Source organism: Echinops telfairi, unplaced genomic scaffold, assembly GCF_000313985.2.
Source record: "Echinops telfairi isolate 266 unplaced genomic scaffold, ASM31398v2 ScPeMD7_5;HRSCAF=22, whole genome shotgun sequence".
Taxonomy (NCBI): Eukaryota; Metazoa; Chordata; class Mammalia; order Afrosoricida; family Tenrecidae; genus Echinops; species Echinops telfairi.
In genome coordinates, this window is record NW_022103901.1 from 21,733,802 (window position 1) to 21,752,338 (window position 18,537).

Consider the following 18,537-nt stretch of genomic DNA (forward strand, 5'->3'; position numbering starts at 1 on the left):
CATATATTCATCCATCCATCCATCCATCCACCCATCCATCCATCCACCCATCCATCCATCCACCCATCCATCCATCCATATATTCATCCATCCATATATTCATCCATCCATCCATATATTCATCCATCCATATAATCATCCATCCATCCACCCATCCATCCATCTACCCAAGAATATTTACTACATTTTAAGCCTGAAATAAAACAATAGTATCTCTATTCCCATGGTGCTGACATTCTCACTAGGGAAGAAAGATAAAAGCAAACAAAATGTGAATAAATGTACAAACTATAAGTGCTGCGAAGGAGATAAAACACAGGTGTGAGATAGTATCTATCTCTATAGGCAAGGTGGTCAGTAATTGTCTTCTAAGAGTTGACATTTGAACTGAGACTTGAATGACGAGACAGAGCCAGCCATATAGATTTCCAGGCAGAAAGAACAGCAAGTGCAAAGGCCCTGTGGTGTCGATGAGCTTGGCACGTGCGTGGCTAGACAATGGAGAATGAAGGAGAATGGTACCACCTGCCGTTGGAGAGGTGGGCCAGGATACATGAAATAGAGCACTGGGGCCATAGTATTTGTATTCTATGTGGGAGCCTCAGAAAGTTCCTAGGAAAATCGGATTAAAAGGATAATGGGATTTCCCTACATGCTTTTTGAAAGCAGAAGTTCCGTCATACATATCCCATTTTAAATAGTCTTTGCCAGTTTGAATATTTTATTATTTGAGGGAAGAGAATTTTGTTAACTAAATGACCAAAGGAGTTGACTAACACACCTATCAGAAAAGTAAATAAAAATAAGGAAAGGAAGTCTAGTTTGTTTGGACTTATTCTTAGTGACCCTCTGCTGACCTCTTAGTAATCTCTGCTTTTCTGTTGTTCCAATGCTCATCAATCAGACTTAGAGCTGACTGACCCTGCACTGTGGTTTTGATTTTTTACATCTCCAATTGAGTGTAGCAGAAAACCCACCCCTACCTTTGTCCACCCACCATCGGCAAAGAAAACATTCCTGAACAATGTAGTGGGTATTTCCAAGCTCTGAGAAGAAAACCAGAGTGGCATTCCTTAGCTCTTGGACTCTTGAAAGCTGTCTGGTTAGTGAATCCCATCACAGTTTGCAGACACTGAGAGGCGGGAGGCAGGGAAAGAAGGCGAGGATGGGCAGCAGATCTTCGCTCCTGTTTATCAGTGTGCACAGGGATGTCAGATGGACACACTATCCTGACTTAGAGAATGCTGATCTCTGGGTGGACAAAGGACTTGGTGCCAGAACTCCTTAAATCCTCCCAGTTTTCAAACCACAGTTTGAGCAAGTTGGGCTCAGGAGCTGTTGTTTTAGTGGGGTGGACATCCTGCATTCACACAGCCCAATCAGATACTTGTTATTTCTCTCTTAGACTAGAACAAAGCCCCAAAGTACATGCCTCCAAGGAGCTTCCAGATGGCCATTCTGAGGGTCCCTCTTGTTCAGGGCTGTCTCTTTTATGGGCCACTTAAGTCACAGATTTCTTCTGTAATGTCACCAAACCAATTCATCATCTTTGCTGTCCCTGCTTAAAGATCACTTCCTCAGGGAAGCATTCCTTGGTTGCCCCCTAAACCCAAACCAAACCTATAACCAATGAGTGGATTCTGATGGATGGTGACCTTTGGGTTTATATAGAGTAGAACTGTCCCTTAGATTTTTTTTTTTTACTCCGATCTTTACAGAAACAGGTTGGCAAGTCTTTCCTTTGTGGCATCTTGAGATTAAACCAGATCTCTGCGTTTCAGGCTAGTAGTCAAGTGTAAGCCATTTATGCCACTCAGGGATCTTTGATTTCCCCAAACTCCCTGGTGATGTAGTGGTTACATATTGGGCTGCTAACTGCAAGGTCAGCAGTTCAAAACTGCCAGCCCTCCCCAGGAGAAAGATGGGGTTTTCTACTCCCATAAAGAGTTACTGCCTTGGAAAATTCCAGGGGCAGTTCCACACTGTCTGTGGGGTCGCTATGAGTTGGAATCGAGTTGATGACAGCGAGTTGGTTTTCTGGGTTAACGCCCATGAAAACAAAACAAAACCCTAGGTTAGACTCCTCCTGTCAAGCTCTCAAACATCCTTCATTTCTCCCTCATAGCACTTCCATAATTGTGTTTAATCATGTAATTATTGATTTGTTTCTCATCAATTGTCTCTGCTGACTCTAAGCTCCATCACTGTTGAATGGATAAGTGATAGGCAGCCATCATTTGTGACTGTGCTAAACCTTTTTAATGTCTTTCTAACCTTACTCTAAGTTGGGAAGGCGCAGGTGGCTTATGTCCTAGTTCTGATTCTCCTCCTAATTGTTTCAAGTTTCTAAAGTCAAGGTTCCCAGTTTGCTGCCTCTAGAACTTGCCATTGGATTTTGGTAAAAAATAAGAGAAAATAAAGAATATATATATATATATGTGTGTGTGTGTGTGTATCTAATCTATGTCTATAGCAATATAATCTATATTTATATCTACCTATATCCTGGGGCTTCTCTTCCAGAGATTCTGATTTAGCAGATATGAACCTGGTGATCAATCAGGTTTGGAAAGCATGGTCTACAGGGAAGGTTTGTGTGGCACGACGTCGAAGAAGTTGAAGACATTTTTAAAAACAAAACGGGCATAAATAAAGGCATGAACAGATAGTCCACAAGGAGACTGCTTCTTGGAGTGTTTTTGGTTTGTTTTCACAAATAGGTGAAAAACATGCTACTAAGGAGGAAGACCTATTAAAATAAAGATATCTATCATTTTTCTCTTGACAGAGTAGCGAAGTTTAAGTTGGACCACGTATTATAATGATGAGAGTTTGGGGAAACATAATATCTTCTCTCATATACTGCAGGTGAGGCGGTACCTTTTTACAGTCTCACTGAAGGACAATTTGGCAAATACACATACTGTTTGGTACACTTTTGAGAAGTAACTGAACAAACATACTCAGACATCACACTGCACCATGGCTTTAAATAGTAAAAGCCTAGAAACTAACTAACGTCCATTACTAACTGTTACCCATAATGGACTATTACTGGGTCTTTAAGAATGTTGTTGTTGGGTGCCATCCAGTCTGTTTCGACCCATAGTGGTCTAAAGTACAACAGAACCCAGTACATTTGAGCCCATTGTTTCCGCCACGGTGTCACTTTATCTCCTTGAGGGCATTTCTCTTGTGTGCTGCCCCTCTACTTTACCAAGCATGATGGCCTTCTCCGGGGACTGGTCTTTCCTGACAGCATGTCCGAAGTGTGTGAGAGGAAGGCTCACCATCCTTGCCTCTAAGGTAAGGTGACCAAATGTCCCGCTTTTGCCGGGACAGTCCTGATTTTTGGCATTTTTTAAAAGTCCCGATTTTTTGAAAAAATGCATGACAAGCTAGGGAACGGTCTATTTGGTCCATATAGACCAAATTTTTAATCAAGAGCACACACACAACCCGCCCCCCAGTCAATGGTGTCCCGCTTTAAATCTGGTCACCTAAGGAATACTTTGGATACATATATATATATTATCATTTCCAACCTATGGTATAAGTGAAAAGTGAAGCTAGACAGTATTCAAAAGAGAAAGCTTATTCCTATACACACGCATGTGAATATGACTTAAAATTTTTTTAAAAAGAAGAAAACCTCTATCAAAACACAGCTGCACCTGTGATGGTCTTCAAGGAGAGGAAGGAGGGGTCTGGAGGCCGAGGATGGATGGAGAAGAGATATACTCAGCCGGGTCTATTCTTTGGTGTGGTTTGCACTGTGTGAGTACATTCTCTTTAAATAGGTTCTTAATAGTCATTCGAGTGAGAGAAGAGAGCAGAAGAGAAAGCCAGAGCCTGGTCTGTAAAAGGGAAGCCCAGGTATGCAGTGGAGTGGCAGCATCTGAGAGAGCATCTGGTCCTTGGGCTCTCTTTGGGCACTATGGACTAAGGCATTGGAATCTGCCGCCCAGGTAGGCTTCTGCTGACAGGTAGGAAAATTCTCATCACCGAGTCAGATCACAGAAGGTCAAAGATTTGGAGGGAGAAGGGATTCTTGGTAAATGAGGAGCAATATATAGGCTCAATAGACCTCTGATGGCCCAGTGACTTCCATTAGTTTTAAATCGTTTTCACTGAACCCATAACCAAAAACAAACAAATGAAAACAGGGGCTGTTGAGCTAATGCCAACCCCATGTCCTTCAGATTAGAACTGGGCTCCAGAGGGTTTTTCAATGGCTATGTTCTGATAGTGTCTTGTCAAATATATAGACAATCCTGGCATCTGGCTTCCAGCACAGCTTCGGTAAGTGCTAGAGCCTACTTTGGAACACAAGAGGTCCCCTAATAGTATCCTGTCCTTACAGAAGACACAAGGACCGCTTCTAATGTAACTACTAGAACGACCATTTGGGTAGTCCTTGACCAATTCAGGCCCATGTTTCTTTTTAGAACCAACATCCTTTATCATAAGCTGCATCTCATTGGTTATCTTTGTGTGTGTGTGGGGGGGGGATCTGTCCTTTTTACCAAGCCTGCAGGCCAGGATCGTCACTTACCAGGTGCATTCCTATGGAGGTGGCCATTGCCGTCTCAATCTCTGTCCCCACATCCTCGATGAAGGGGTACTCATCCTGCTCATGGACAATCACCTTAGCGCCCGTGGAGGAAACCAGGAAGGGGTTGTATTCCTCTTCGTTTATGTACAAGATGACTTGAAGTCCTGGGAAGATAAGGCAGCTTGATAAAGTCAAAGGCCAGTACTCCTTCCCTTGGGATAGTCTACCTCTTTCACTTCCTTGGGAGCCTTAAATCCATAACCCCTGTCTATCCAACAAGTGAGGTAGACATGAGCTGGAAGGGAAACCCCAGAGGATAAGAATTGTGCTGGATTTGCTCATTGCTCTATCCCGGTGGTTCCACATAAAATAAGGGCTCAAAACAGTAGCATTACCACAACGCTCACCAAGCACAAGTCAGGGAACTGATACCCTGCCGGAGTGAGGCCTGCATTGCCAGGTGTTCTTTTGAGCTGGGAACTATGGTTGCTTAAATCCTCAAGGAGAATTCCCAGGGAAAGATGAATCACTAATGTTGTAGCTCATCACTGGCTTCATTTCTCTCCCTACTCCCATGTTTGTCTTCCAAAGTCTAACCTGGACCCAGGAGCCGAAGGATCTTTTGGAAATGGAAATCAGAGCAAGCCACTTGACCTTGCTGGAAACCCTTCCACGGCACCCAACTAGATAGATGGAAAAGTCCATGAGCCTGCTTGCCACTGCCCAGGCTGTGATGATGCAGCCCCTGCCCACCTCTTCTTCCTTGTCTCCTCCTGTTTTCCCTGTCTTTATACCTCAACAAGCCTCAAGCACAATAGTCCTCTTTCTGTTTCTGGAATATATTAAACTCACTTACTTTGCACGGACTTGTTAGTCCCCAAACTGTTCTCTCACTGGGCTTTAACCACAACTTTGCACTGGTTGAAACTGGCTTTAAGTGAAACCAGGATAGAGTAGAATTTACAAAATGTTGGTTCCTGGAACAATTTTCATGACAGGACAAAATATGGGTTGAAAGCCTGAAACAAAATCTCAGCAGAGCTTTAGTGAGCCTTTCCAGAGCCCGATGTAGGAGATTCGACGATTGCCAGGACTGGAGAGTAACACAAAGAGGTACGGTTGATTGCCTTCTTTGAGCAGGGACCGTTGTCTCCCACTCTATTGGTCACGAGATTTGGTTGCTCTGCAACCTTCGCACTGCCCTTGTTTTCTAAGAAGGAGATAAAGTTTCTAGCAGAGTGTTGACCTACAATTCTCCTCATTCCAGTTATCACTCTAGGCACTCACAGTTTGCAAATTCCAGTGCCTCCTGGTTTTGCTTTATTGGTCATGACTCAACCGGGAAGAACCAGTTTGAAGCCCTGATCTTAATACAGCTGCCTCTCTTTTATCCTTCAATTGTCCTCCTTAGCGGCCTTTCTAGATTTTCTTGATATAGCTTGACCTCTTCCCACAGCAACTCTCCCCTCTTTTAAGGTGACTTTGGTAAAATACACGTAACATGTGGTTTTTCGTTGTAACCATGGGAAGTGTACAATTCAATGGCATTAATGATTTTCACAAGGTTGTACAAACATCACCCAGTATCTATTTCCCCCCCCAAAAAAAATTCCACTACCCCCAAAGAAACTCTTTACCCACTAGCTATCTCCTTTTCTGGCTTTATTTTCTTCAGAACACTCATGCAGATTAGTAATAAGATAATAATTATGTATTTGTTTATTCATCTGATACCTGTCTCTCTTCCCTAAAACATAAGTTCCCTGAAGGCAGAGACAGTCACTCAATAAATGTCTAGTAAATGAATGGGTGAATGAGCAAGTTCTATTGGTTCAAAGGAACTGTGAGAGTTATTCTGACACTTTCCAATGGTAAGTTAGGGAACTGGAGCCTGGAGGAAGAATGATTTGCTGAAGGACACACAGCCCACACAGAACAGAGCCAAGCCTATGCAACTCAACCTTCCCAGTCCCAAGATTATGTCTTCCCATCGAAGTAGGTGCTCTGAATAACGGGCTCTTGCAGAATTGAAAGAGCACAGAGTAACAATGGTTAGAACTGCATGTGATTCTCCTGTATGTTATGACTCCCTCTTCCCCCAAAGGAGCAAATACATACTAAACCATGTTACATTTACATAGAATCTCTCAAGATTTCCTTCTGTGTGTGAGCCAGGCCAATCTGTCGAGTTCTTACCTTCCCACACAAAATAGTAGTTGTAGGATAGAAGTAGTGGAAGTGGTAATAGTTTTATATATTTTCTTGAAAATGCATTTATTTTTTCATACAAGTAAGTCATTGACACTAACATGTCATGTGATAATTACTATAATTGAAATTAATAAACTGTTTCATTCTCAGTTTTCATTTTTAATACATATGGTCCACATCTCAATAAATGTAACCTACATAAACAAAAGCACTTTGAGGTCTTTATAGTTTTGTTGTTAATGATCAGCGCTATTTAAAGATGAAATGGGTTTTGGGTCCACACATTGTGGAATAAAGCCATCCCCTCCCGCCCCCGCCCCCACTACATTGTACTGGTTACGCTGCTGAGCTCCAAGTCTGACTAGCTCACAAAACATCACAAAACAAAATGCGTTAGCATCAGTTTCTTGTGTTAGGATGATAGCAGCTGTATGCCGTGAAAATCAAGGGTAACTTCGGCCGTGTCAGATAATTTTAGACCTCTATACTGTCATAATGGCTGGACTTTTTTGTTGCAACGTAACTTTAATTTTAATCGGATTGACTTCATGGTTTTGTTGCACATTTTGTTTTAGTAATAGGTTTGTTGATGGTAGCATTGTACCTGTTTTTCATATGTCAAGCCCCTCAATTGACCTTGTATGCAAGAACCAGTGGCCTTTTAGTCAGTTCTACTTGAAGGCACCCCACGGGGTCACAACAGAACTGTGCTATCTCGTGCTTTCAATGGCTGAGTTTGGGGAATTAGATCACAATCCTTTCTTCTGAAGCACCTCTGGGTGGACTCACACATGCATCCAACCTTTTAGTTAGCAGCCAAGCTCGGTAACTATTTGCATCTCCCAAGGACTCCATCAATTGCATCGGCAGTACTTTTATTATTCCCATGTTATAGCTGAAGTACAGTAACTTACTCAAAGTCACACAGCTAGTGAGTGGTAGAGCTGGGGTTTGAACTCAGCAGTTTGACTGCTGACTGTGATCTTAGTCAAGATAAAGGTGGTGTGTCTGATCCCCTACTCTCCCACCCAGCATGTTTGGAAGTTCTCTGCCCAGTGTTACTCACTCCCACTAAGAACTTCACACCAGTGTTTTCTCAAGGGAAAGACACCCAGAAACATTTCTGATGCTCTCTCAAAGGCAAGAAGGGAAGTCAAAAAGGAAAACAGACAAAGATAAGGAGGGAAGGGCCCAACATAGATATTGATGGAAACACTGCAGATGGGAAACTGGTGATCCTGATCAACCGGTGAGACCCTGCGTGTTTAGATAGTTCTGGTCCCTCCAATTGTCCTGCTGCAACCATGCTCGCTGCGAGGGCCTAGGAGCTCACAACCTCCTCCACCCAGATCACCTTACCGTATTCACTGCCCCCCATGGAGGTGCTGAGGACAGTGTCATTGATGGGGCTGTTGAAGGTATAGCAATTCCCATGCATCGGATGGTGGAAAAGTGTGAAGTTCCTATGGGGGAAAGACATTGGTCAGAGGAATTATGCTGGGCACTCGCCACTTCTCTGAACTGAAGTCTAGATAGACGGTGTCAGAGGGGCCAATTCTGTTCAGCTGACAATGGGTGATAAGCTATGATTCACTTTCCTCAGCCCACTGTTGAGATGACACACGCATAAGGCCCCCATCAAAGATGACACATGTGGAATTAGACCCTGCTTTCTCTCCTCACTCTGAAGTCTCTCCTCTGCCCCATACGGACTTCCCATTCCTGGCCATGTGTTTGGCCCCAACTTTTCTACTCTTGATTTTCTCGGCCAACACTTGACATTTGAATTCCATGCCCATTCCCAGTCCTAGGAAATGAGAACCAATGAAGAAATCAAAATATGTGTGCCTTTTAACCACATCATTTTCCTATACTCCCACACTTTCATCCCTACAAATCGATAGGGTTCTTTTTTATTGATTTGGAGATTATCCTGACATATGGTGCCATGTATGGCTTTAACCTGAACTTCTTTTCCAGAAGGCTATCAACTCCCAATGTCATTTGTTAAAAGTTCATGTTTACTTTTAAAACAGAACAAAGCCAAAATATATGTGTCCTTGTACTGACTTGAGAACAGAGTACTCAAGGCGAAAGAATGCTAATTCTCAATCCTCACAAGGGCCAGCGTCTGTATTAACATACAGAAAGGTTAGAAGACTGAGCGCTGACAAGTAATTAAGAGGCCCTTCGGATAAGTAGAAATACTACAGAATATCTCACCCATCTCTCCGTCAGCACACAGGACCCGAGTGCTATGATAAAGTCCGAAATGTCTGGATGCTCATACATCTGTACATGGTAGATCGCCCTTTCTTTCCGTTTCATCTCTATTACCCTCCTTTCCTCCTTCCCTTCCTCCCTTGCTCTGTACTAGATGGGTGGTTCTCAATCATTGGCATACACCATTGTAATAGATAAGGTTACACAATCACCTAATCTATATGAGTCACTGAAGGCTCTTTTGACCTTGCACCGTATGTACACTTTCTTCTCTGCCTTTAGAACCTAGATGCTCTGCAACCTGTTTTTCCAAAGGGCAGGATCAGTGAGAAGAGCACCTGTTGATCTGAGACCCACAGTTGCGCTCGGAGCTCCCAGTTCGTGGAGTCCGAGAGCACCCTCCTTCTCCTGACCTGGCATCACAGGACATCCCATCAAAGAAGCAGGTCACCAGGAGCTCCTCGGCAGAATAGCTCATGTTGATTTTCTTCTCCAGGGGCACCTGGGCCATGATGTTCATGTAGTGCAGCTTGTACCACTCTTGAATGGCATTGACTCCCGAGCTGAAGGTGTAGGTGGCACAGTCAGATGTGTCATTTGAACACTGTGAACAAGAGGAGACACCAGGTTGAAGCCATAAGGGCTACCACTGGCCTTCGGAGGGAATGGCTCTGAGACTTGGGGGAGGAGAAGGGATAACTGGGGTAGTGATGAGTGATCCTCTCACTCCTGAGGATTGGGAGAGACCCTCCACAAGCCCATCAGGTAGGCTCACCAGTTTGAATCCCACCACCTGCTGGGACTGGTGCACGTGCATGATGTCGGAAGCCTTGTGAATGACGCTGCCACTGACTTTCCGCTTCCGCCCCGTAAAGAAGTCCCTGGCCACCGGGCTCCTCGCCTCCTGATCGAAGATGAGCAGGGGGACCGAGTTGATGAATTTAGGCCGGATGCCTTCCCAGGCTGCATGCCAGGACTCGGCCTCGCGTCGCTTTCGAGACTTGACCTCAGACAAACCAAAAAGGGTCTTCAAGGCACCTCTGGTCTCCTGTTCCAGGTCCGACAGAAGGTCCTTCACTACACTGTACCTGCCAGTGTGTGAAGAAAGAGTTAGGGAGGCGGAGCGCCTCTGACACGCGTCAGGACCTGTCAGAGAAGGCGGACACTGCCCCCAGCGGCTTTCCAACAACACGTGCCAGTTTGGTGGCCTTCTTCCCTGCCTCCTCGGTCAAGGAGACCAGTCCCTTTACAACTCGCTTCATCTAAAGCAGCGGTTCTCAACCTGTGGGTCGTGACCCTTTCACAGGGGTCGCCTGATTCATAACAGTAGCAAACTGACAGTGATGAAGTAGCAACGAAAATAATTTTATGGTTGGGGGTGGGGTGTCACCGCAACACAGAGCTGTATTAAAGGGTCGCGGCATTCGGAAGGTTGAGAACCACTGATCCAAAGTGACTCTCAAGTGTGACCTTTATGTGACTTTCTGGGCTTTACCTCTGCCACTACTGCCTGCTTGCTCTTGGGGTGTGTTTACGAGTTTGCCTCAACCAGCATTTCTGGAGTGGTGACTGTCAGCCGCCTCCCATAAACCAGCCACACCGAGGACAGGCAGATAACTGGTCATTGGAGGGTTCTGCAGGGAGCTAGCTCCATCCCATACCCTTTGCCCCTGCCTTCTGTCTCTAGGGATCTGAGCGGGCAAGGAAGAAGATATAGCTATTGCCTTGACAACCCCCCAAACATAAGAATGATACTGTAGAAACACAGTGAGACCATCTTTCACGTTTACAGCGCCAAATAGTCCCTGTGTCCCTCTTGTCTGTCCCCCCTCTCCTTTCTCCTTGATCTAGCTATAAGCAGAATCTGATCCTGAGCAGGAATATGAACTCCAGAACCAGACCGTCAGGGTTGGAGTTGGGGGTTGGCCACTGAGAAGAACCAGTAACTAGCTGGTAGCTCTTCTTATTATTCGTGCACTTGCCTTTGTTCAGATTCCACTCCCTTCCGACCTTGTAAACTCCATCAAAGCAAAGATTGTGTTAAGGTTGTTTCAGACCTGTGCTGAGGAACCAGAATAGCGCATGGCAATCCTGGCATGAGGGAAGTGATCGTGGAATGAATATTGAGGGGAAAGGAGAGCGGAGAGGGGCAGGAGGTGAAGGAAGAAAGGAGAAAGCAGGTGGGGAAGAGATTGGGGGGTGCAGGAGCTATCTTAGACCTGATTTTGATTTCGAGCTTTGATGCCAACTCCTTGATGACTTTGGACAAGTCACCCTCCTTGGATGATCTCCCTCCTCCCGCTCTTCTCTCCATGCCCCCACACTCCTCTGAAAGATCCTGCCAGGTTCGGATCCACCCCACAGAGCATCAGTTTCTGACAATTCCCCGAGAACTCCAATGACCCATTTAGAACAGGTCCTGCGGCTGACAAGAGGTTATTTGGAAGGCTTGATCCTGCCCAGAGCACAAAGATCTCAATTAGTGGGGCTGGGCCACCCAGAGAAGGGTTTGGGGCCAGCTGAGATGCTTCCGGAAGTCACCTGGGTGTTGCTTCTGAGTCAGCCCTGAGCTCACGATCTCTGCGGAGTGAGAGGGCAGGAGCTTGGAAAGCTCAGGGAAATCGCTAAGCTGGGTTTAGTGTGGGTGTACCTTTGCGCTGGAGGCTTGGCTCATGCCAGGGCTAACCCCCGTGATCCTTCTCCCCTGAACCCGCCCAACAGGAAGGCGAGAATGGACTGAACACTCGATACAGATTTAGAACCTGGGCCAGGTCCCTTTACCAATGTTGGCTATGAATTCAAAGGTCGGAAAAGCCTGAGTGCAGGCCCAGGGCGGCCCATAGGTGGCGTGTGTGTGTGTGTGTGTGTGTGTGTGTGTGTGTGTGTGTCCGTCCGTCCTTGGAGAGGGGAGCCAGCGCCAGGAGGGCCCACGCTTCCTGCAGCCAAGGTCCTGCCTCTTACTTGTAAGGGTTGATGTTGCAGATGGTGACCGCGGGGAAGTCCAGCTTCTGGAAGTGCACTTTGATGGAGACCGAGACCGTGTAGAAGGAGAGGACCAGGAGGGCGCACTGCCAGAAAATGAGGGCCACAGCAGTCAGTGTGAACAGGATCCATAGCAGACGGCGCAGACGACCCCGCGACACTATGATGCGCCGGCAGCCGTGCGTGTTGGTGTTCAGGCAGTACCACCGCATCAGATCTGTAAGGGTAGGCGCCTGGGGCCCCGTGACGGGCAGATTCTTCTTGATTTTGGCTTTGATCTTCTCTCCGGGAGCCATGGCCGCTTGGGACTTGGAAGAGAGGCAGGCTGGAGGGGCAGAGAGGGAGAAGCAGGTGAACCTGGGAATTACCAGCCGTCTGCCCTGGGATTCCAGCTTCCTTTTCTCTGTGGCCCCCACCATCTGCATGCCCTATTTGTTTGGGGCCGCTGCAGCTGCCAGAGGATGCCTGGCCCTCGGGTGGGGCCGGGGTGAGGCTTAGCCCATGAAGGCTCTTAGGGGTATCGGAGTTCTCAGAGCAACTCCAAGTGGTCCTCTGCACCTCTCTTGTCCCCGCCATCCGAGTTAGGGGAATTGCAACCCGAGGTTTGCAGCCTGTCCTTGAGGACAGCATGCCTATCTCATGAGGTCCCCTGGTGCCCAGCACCATGCCTGGCCCAGAGCAAGGGCTCCCCAGAACCTTACTGACAAAGGCCATCTGCCAAGAGAATTTCCTGGCAGCCACCTTAGCTCCTTTTCAGCCCTTTCCGGGCTGTATCTTTCCCAGCCCTCTTCTCTGTCACCTTCTTGTAAGTGGAAGAATTTCTGTTTCATTTCTCCCCTTCACAGTTAATCTCTCAGTGTTTATTAAGCACCCAAATACAATAGCCTAAAACCAACGACTACAGGTTTCTTGGGTGTTGGGTCACATTTCCTCGATTCCAGGATACCACTCATTTTAGGTATGCCTCTTAATTTTGGGAGGCATGGGGGGTGTTGGAAAGCAAATAGCCATCTCCATCAAGGCCCAGGATACATTTGGATCACAGAGCATTTACCAGGGGGAATACCATTCATTCTATATAGAGTCTCACGTCCTGTTGATCACAGTTAATTAGACATACACAGAGCTCGTGGGAAATGGAATTAAAAGACAGTGGAATATATGTGGGCCTCCAAAATTCTGTGGGGAAAAATCCTTTTTAGTCCATTTCCCATTAACTTTTGGAAACTGCCTTATAGTTCAGTCCACATTTCACCAAGCTTGAAATAGGCCTATGAGTTGTATCTTCAGGTGACAAAGGAGGAAAATGAGCTCAGAGATGTGATGCAACTGGTGCAAGATCACACAGCTGGTAAAGAGCTGGGTTGGAAACTTACAGCCGTAACCACCACAGTTCATGCCTTTGAGGGCCTATATTATGCTAGGAGTTGCTCCTCCTTGCCTAGGCAGTTAATTAGCAGCACCTGGGACTCAAGGCCTTAGGCACTGGACTGCTAACAGTGAAGTCAGTGGTTCAAAGCCACCACCTGCCCCACTGTATTGGGGAAACCATAGGAAAACCCTGTCCCTTATGCTCTCTACAGGTGATAGAGACAAATTAAGACAACTCTAATATAGAGTAGGGTGTGGGCAGGGAGTCTCATGTTCCCAGAGGTTTTGTGTGTGGGATAAGAACTTGGGTTCACCTCATCAGGTCCTTCAGGCAGGATTCTGAACTGGACCATTATCTACCCTGAACCCTAAAGATATGGTTCAAAACTGGGTGATCTCAATGTAATAATGTTAGTGGGTTTCAGGTGCAAAGAAAATAGGGTGTGAGGGCTAAAGCTGAGATGTCTAGAGGCAGCCAAATGGTCATTGGTCCTCCACACACTTAAGGTTTTCCAAAAAGGAACCATAGTGGTGTAGTGGTTTACATGTTGGGTGGCTAAATGCAAGGTCAGCAGTTCAAAACCACTAGCTGCACGGTGCCAGAAAGATGAGCTTTTCTGATCCCCTGAAGATTTACAGGCTCAGAAACCCACAGGGGCAGTTCTATTCAGTCCAATAGAGTCACTATGAGTAGGAATCAATTTGATCATAATCCATTTGTTTTGGGGGGGATGAGTCCCAGGATCTCAAACAAAGGTCACTGCCATTGAGTCAATGCTGACTCATAGCGTCCCATGTCCCCTCATGGGTTCTGAGACTGTAACTAATGATAGGAGTAGAAAGTCCAGTCTTTCTCTTGTGGAGCTGCTGGTGGTTTCAAACTGCTGATCATGCAGGTCACAGCTCAACTCGTAACCACTATGCCACCCACCATCTTGTGGTTTTGCTGGGATGAAGAAAATCATGTCTGGCCCTCAAAATTACATTAGTAATTATCCCTTTGGCAATAAGAACAGTGTGATTCGTTTTGTTTTATTGTTCTCAATTGCCCATCCCCACTCCTTCTGTCACCTCTGTCCTAAAACAAAATAATGAATGAAGGTTTGCTTGCTAGTTGTTCAAACCTCCTCGGTGCAGGTTCAGCTTCCTGTCAAATAGAACTGCAGCCCAGGGGAGATTTGCACTCCTGTGAATGTTCCACGGAAACTGTGATTTTGTAATATTCTGTCCAGAATCCTTATTCTTTTCGTAATTTCTCATTGAAGAGAGCCCCCCAGGAGCCCTTCCACCACACCAGCCCCTTCCCCTGGACTGACATGCTTCATCCCCTCAGGAGATCAGCCACTGTTGTCAGGGGACTCTACAGGTAAATGAACCAAACCCATTCTGTTCAGCACAAAGCAGCTGATAATACCCCAACTTCAAAACAAGGCTGTAGTTACTAGTTGGCTGGAGTGCTTGATTTGATCCCAGGCCTCTGTGGGGCATGGGCACACACAGCACTCTCTCTTCTAAATATGTTACAGGTATTCATTCATCTCATTTTCACAACAGTTGTCTGAGGTCAAAATTGTCCCCATTTTACAAATGAGGCACCAAGAGTTTGAGTAACTTCAGTAAATTACCCAAGAGGTTACACTAGAAAGTGCTGAGCTGGTATTTGAACCCAGGAGTCCATGCTTTTAATGACTTAGTTATGCTGCTACAGTAACACTAGAAGCAGCAGCCAAATGTAGCTAGTGGTAATGCACTGGGCTGCTAACTGAAAAGTCAGCGGTTCAAAACCATCAGCTATTCCGAGGGAGAAAGAGGTGGCTTTCTACTCCTGTAAAGAGTTACAGCCTTTTAAAACCCCGGGGGCCATTTCTACCCTGCCCTATAGGGTCGCTGTGAGTTGGAATTGACCGGAGAGCAGTGAGTTTTTGAGACCATTTATTGATGGCGTACTCTACTGCCAGGCACCGTATGAAGACCCTTCCCCGCGTTATTTTATGTAGTCCTCAACAGAGTTCTATGTCAAGGCATCTAGTGGTGCAATGGCTAAGTGCTCAGCTGCTAACCGAAAGGTTGGAGACTCGACCCACTCAACGGCTCTGCTGGATAAAGACCTTCTGAACTGATTCAGTGAAGATTAAACCCCCGAAAGAAAGAAAGAAAATCACGTTTCCATTGAGTCAATTTGGATTCAGCGACGGGTAAAGGTTACAGCCTAGAAAACCTTATCGGGCAGTTATACTGTGTCTCGCGGGTTCATTATGGGTCGAGATCAACTCCACGGCGCAATTGTCTGATGTGCTATTACTATCCCATTTTAGAGGAGGGAACAGAGAGGTTAAGTAACTTGCTGAAAATCACACAGATCGGAAAGGGTGGAATGATTCTTTGGAATGTCAGAGCCCAATGGTGACAGAGACTCCCCATCGTGCGCGTGCGCGCGCACACACACACACACACACACACACACACACACACACCACACCACACCACACCACACCATCCCCCAGCCGACCGCCTGGGGAAGCCCAAGGCTTGGGGAGGATTGCAAGATTTGCCCGAAGCAGAAGATGGAGTTTGCAGCAGAGCGTGCCCTGCAGAGTCCTGGACCGGCACTGCAGGTCCGTGCTGCGACCTGTCTACCAGGCTGTGCGGAAGCCCAGTCCAGAACCCCGGGGTCCGAGCTCGGATCCCTGCTGGGTGGGAGCCGCTTCCACGTCTGAGCCCCTTCTGGGTCCGAATCCCTCTCCAATCCAAGCCACCCCTCGGCCCCTGCCCGCCCCGCGCAGAGCGACCAGCCTGGGCGCGTCCTGTGGCTGAATCCGCCGGGGAAACATTCAACGAACCTGCTTAGAGTGTTTGCTTCTCTCCGCGACAAGCACCCGGAGGAAACCTTCCAGAGGGTCAAAAGAACTGTCCTGGCCGAGCCCATGCGGCTCGGCAGGACCTGGACTGGAGCTGGACGGGGCAGGGTGGGGGAGGAGGGGGAGGCGCATCCCAGCCCCTCGCTATGGCTCAGGGTGCTGGACTCCGGAACGCTGGACCCAGAAGTCCTGGGGGAAGGTGTCCCAGTCTACCGATGACCACAAGGACACGGGACCCAGTCCGGCGTAGCCACGGTCAGCGCGATCGGAGAAGCGCTGATTAGCCCGCGGACCCAGAGGCCAGTCTGGTGTCACAACTGCCCCGGAGCAGGTCCGAAAGGGCCCAATTGAACTCACCTCACTGGGTTCCGAAGGGTCTGGGTGAGCTCTGTTCTGCTGCCCTTACAACTGGAGCATCCTCAGGCCCCAGCGGCCACAGCTCTTGAGGTTGGTATTTGGGCCCCGCCCGGTAGCCTTAACCCTACCTCAGGCCACGCCCCCACCTGCCCAAGTAGATTCCCCCGCCGCGTAGAGGCACGTGCAGCACCAACACAGTGCGGGCTGTGGCTCCGCAGCGACGCCTGCCGCCTTGAAGCTGCTCTGCGCCTTCGCCATGTGTCCCAGGCCTTCCTGTGGCACTGCGCAGCGTCTGCTGCCGCCCAGAGACTACCCTGCACCCTGCATTTCAACTGTGTCTGTGGCCTGTTCCTGGAGGCGTCTTGCAGCCCTCCTTCCTCCCAGGTACTACCTTGGTCCTCCACTCTAGTGCAGGTGACAAACGCTTTCCCTGTCCCAGCACCTGGAAGAACCCCATGTACACACAGCGCCTAGCATCCTGCCCTCCCTCTGACCTGGAGCCCAGAGCTGCTTCAGTGCCCACCTGTGTCTGGCTAGGGGCACAGGAGCTTTTAGCCAAGTCCGTTTGGTCTCTTCAGGTGCATTTTTGTAGGTACCTTGCCCATGGCCTCCTGGAATAGGAAAGAAACTGAGGCCCAGACTCCAGAGGATGCGTCCTAGCCCAGAACTGCTCAGACTTTAAGGTGCTTACAAATCACCTGCAGCTCTAGTTAAAATGCAGATTCTGTGTGTGTTACTGAAAAATTTGCCCGATCACCCACCCCGTTGTTTGTATAAATGGTGTACAGTCACTTAAGAGATTAATCTGTACATGTCAACCATTCCCATATTGTGGTCCGAAGCTGGCCTATACTTGTATAATTTCCTTTTCTTAACAGTGTTTTAAGTTCTTTACCGTTGGCTAAACTAATGACATTATCAATATGTTCCAGGGAGGAGGATGATAATGTTCTCTATCAAAAGATGATATCTCTAAAGTGAACCAGGGACATATATAAACCATAGTTACATCAATGGATTTAGGGCTCAAATTTAATTCTACACTCAATTTAAGAACACGTAGTTCAACAAAAAACAAACAAACAAACAAAGAACACTTAGTTCTTAGGACACAGCCCTGCTCAATGCTCACCTTCATGAGGAGATCACTGAAGATATGGGTGCTGTAACAATGTGTGGTGAGGAAACCAGATGGTGCCTTGCTCTGAAAAGAATAGCGGTCTGGGATCTTCACGGCTTGTCTTGAAAGAAAGTCAAGTGAGGCATCAACTCATTCCACACAGAAGAAGCACACCAGCCTCTGTGAGTCAAGGATTGTAAATAATAAAATGCAAATTTGAAAGAGGGAATGGTACCAGAACTCAAATTGTGAACAGCTTGTTTGCAGAAGGCTGGTAGTGGGAGCCTAAAGGCGACTTGCAAGGTCCCCAGATGGATTAAACCTCTGACCCTTAGTGGAGGGATGTGAATACTCTTGCTATCAACCCCACACCACACCACACCACACCATCCCCCAGCCGACCGCCTGGGGAAGCCCAAGGCTTGGGGAGGATTGCAAGATTTGCCCGAAGCAGAAGATGGAGTTTGCAGCAGAGCGTGCCCTGCAGAGTCCTGGACCGGCACTGCAGGTCCGTGCTGCGACCTGTCTACCAGGCTGTGCGGAAGCCCAGTCCAGAACCCCGGGGTCCGAGCTCGGATCCCTGCTGGGTGGGAGCCGCTTCCACGTCTGAGCCCCTTCTGGGTCCGAATCCCTCTCCAATCCAAGCCACCCCTCGGCCCCTGCCCGCCCCGCGCAGAGCGACCAGCCTGGGCGCGTCCTGTGGCTGAATCCGCCGGGGAAACATTCAACGAACCTGCTTAGAGTGTTTGCTTCTCTCCGCGACAATCACCCATGTGATGCAACTGGTGCAAGATCACACAGCTGGTAAAGAGCTGGGTTGGAAACTTATAGCCGTAACCACCACAGTTCATGCCTTTGAG

General features: G+C 47.5%; 1 protein-coding gene across 1 annotated transcript in view; it reads right to left on the minus strand.

The window, feature by feature from the left end:
* Nucleotides 1-16,644, minus strand: part of SCNN1G (sodium channel epithelial 1 subunit gamma) — a 77,644-nt gene extending 61,000 nt beyond the window's left edge. The window contains exons 1-6 of the mRNA XM_004706062.2: nt 16,558-16,644; nt 11,951-12,296; nt 9,765-10,077; nt 9,403-9,593; nt 8,126-8,229; nt 4,556-4,719 (exon numbers count right to left, since the gene is read on the minus strand). Coding sequence (XP_004706119.1) covers nt 4,556-4,719; nt 8,126-8,229; nt 9,403-9,593; nt 9,765-10,077; nt 11,951-12,267 — 1,089 coding nt within the window. The 5' untranslated portion in view covers nt 12,268-12,296; nt 16,558-16,644. The remainder of the gene's footprint in view (nt 1-4,555; nt 4,720-8,125; nt 8,230-9,402; nt 9,594-9,764; nt 10,078-11,950; nt 12,297-16,557) is intronic.
* Between the last annotated feature and the right edge of the window lie 1,893 nt (nt 16,645-18,537).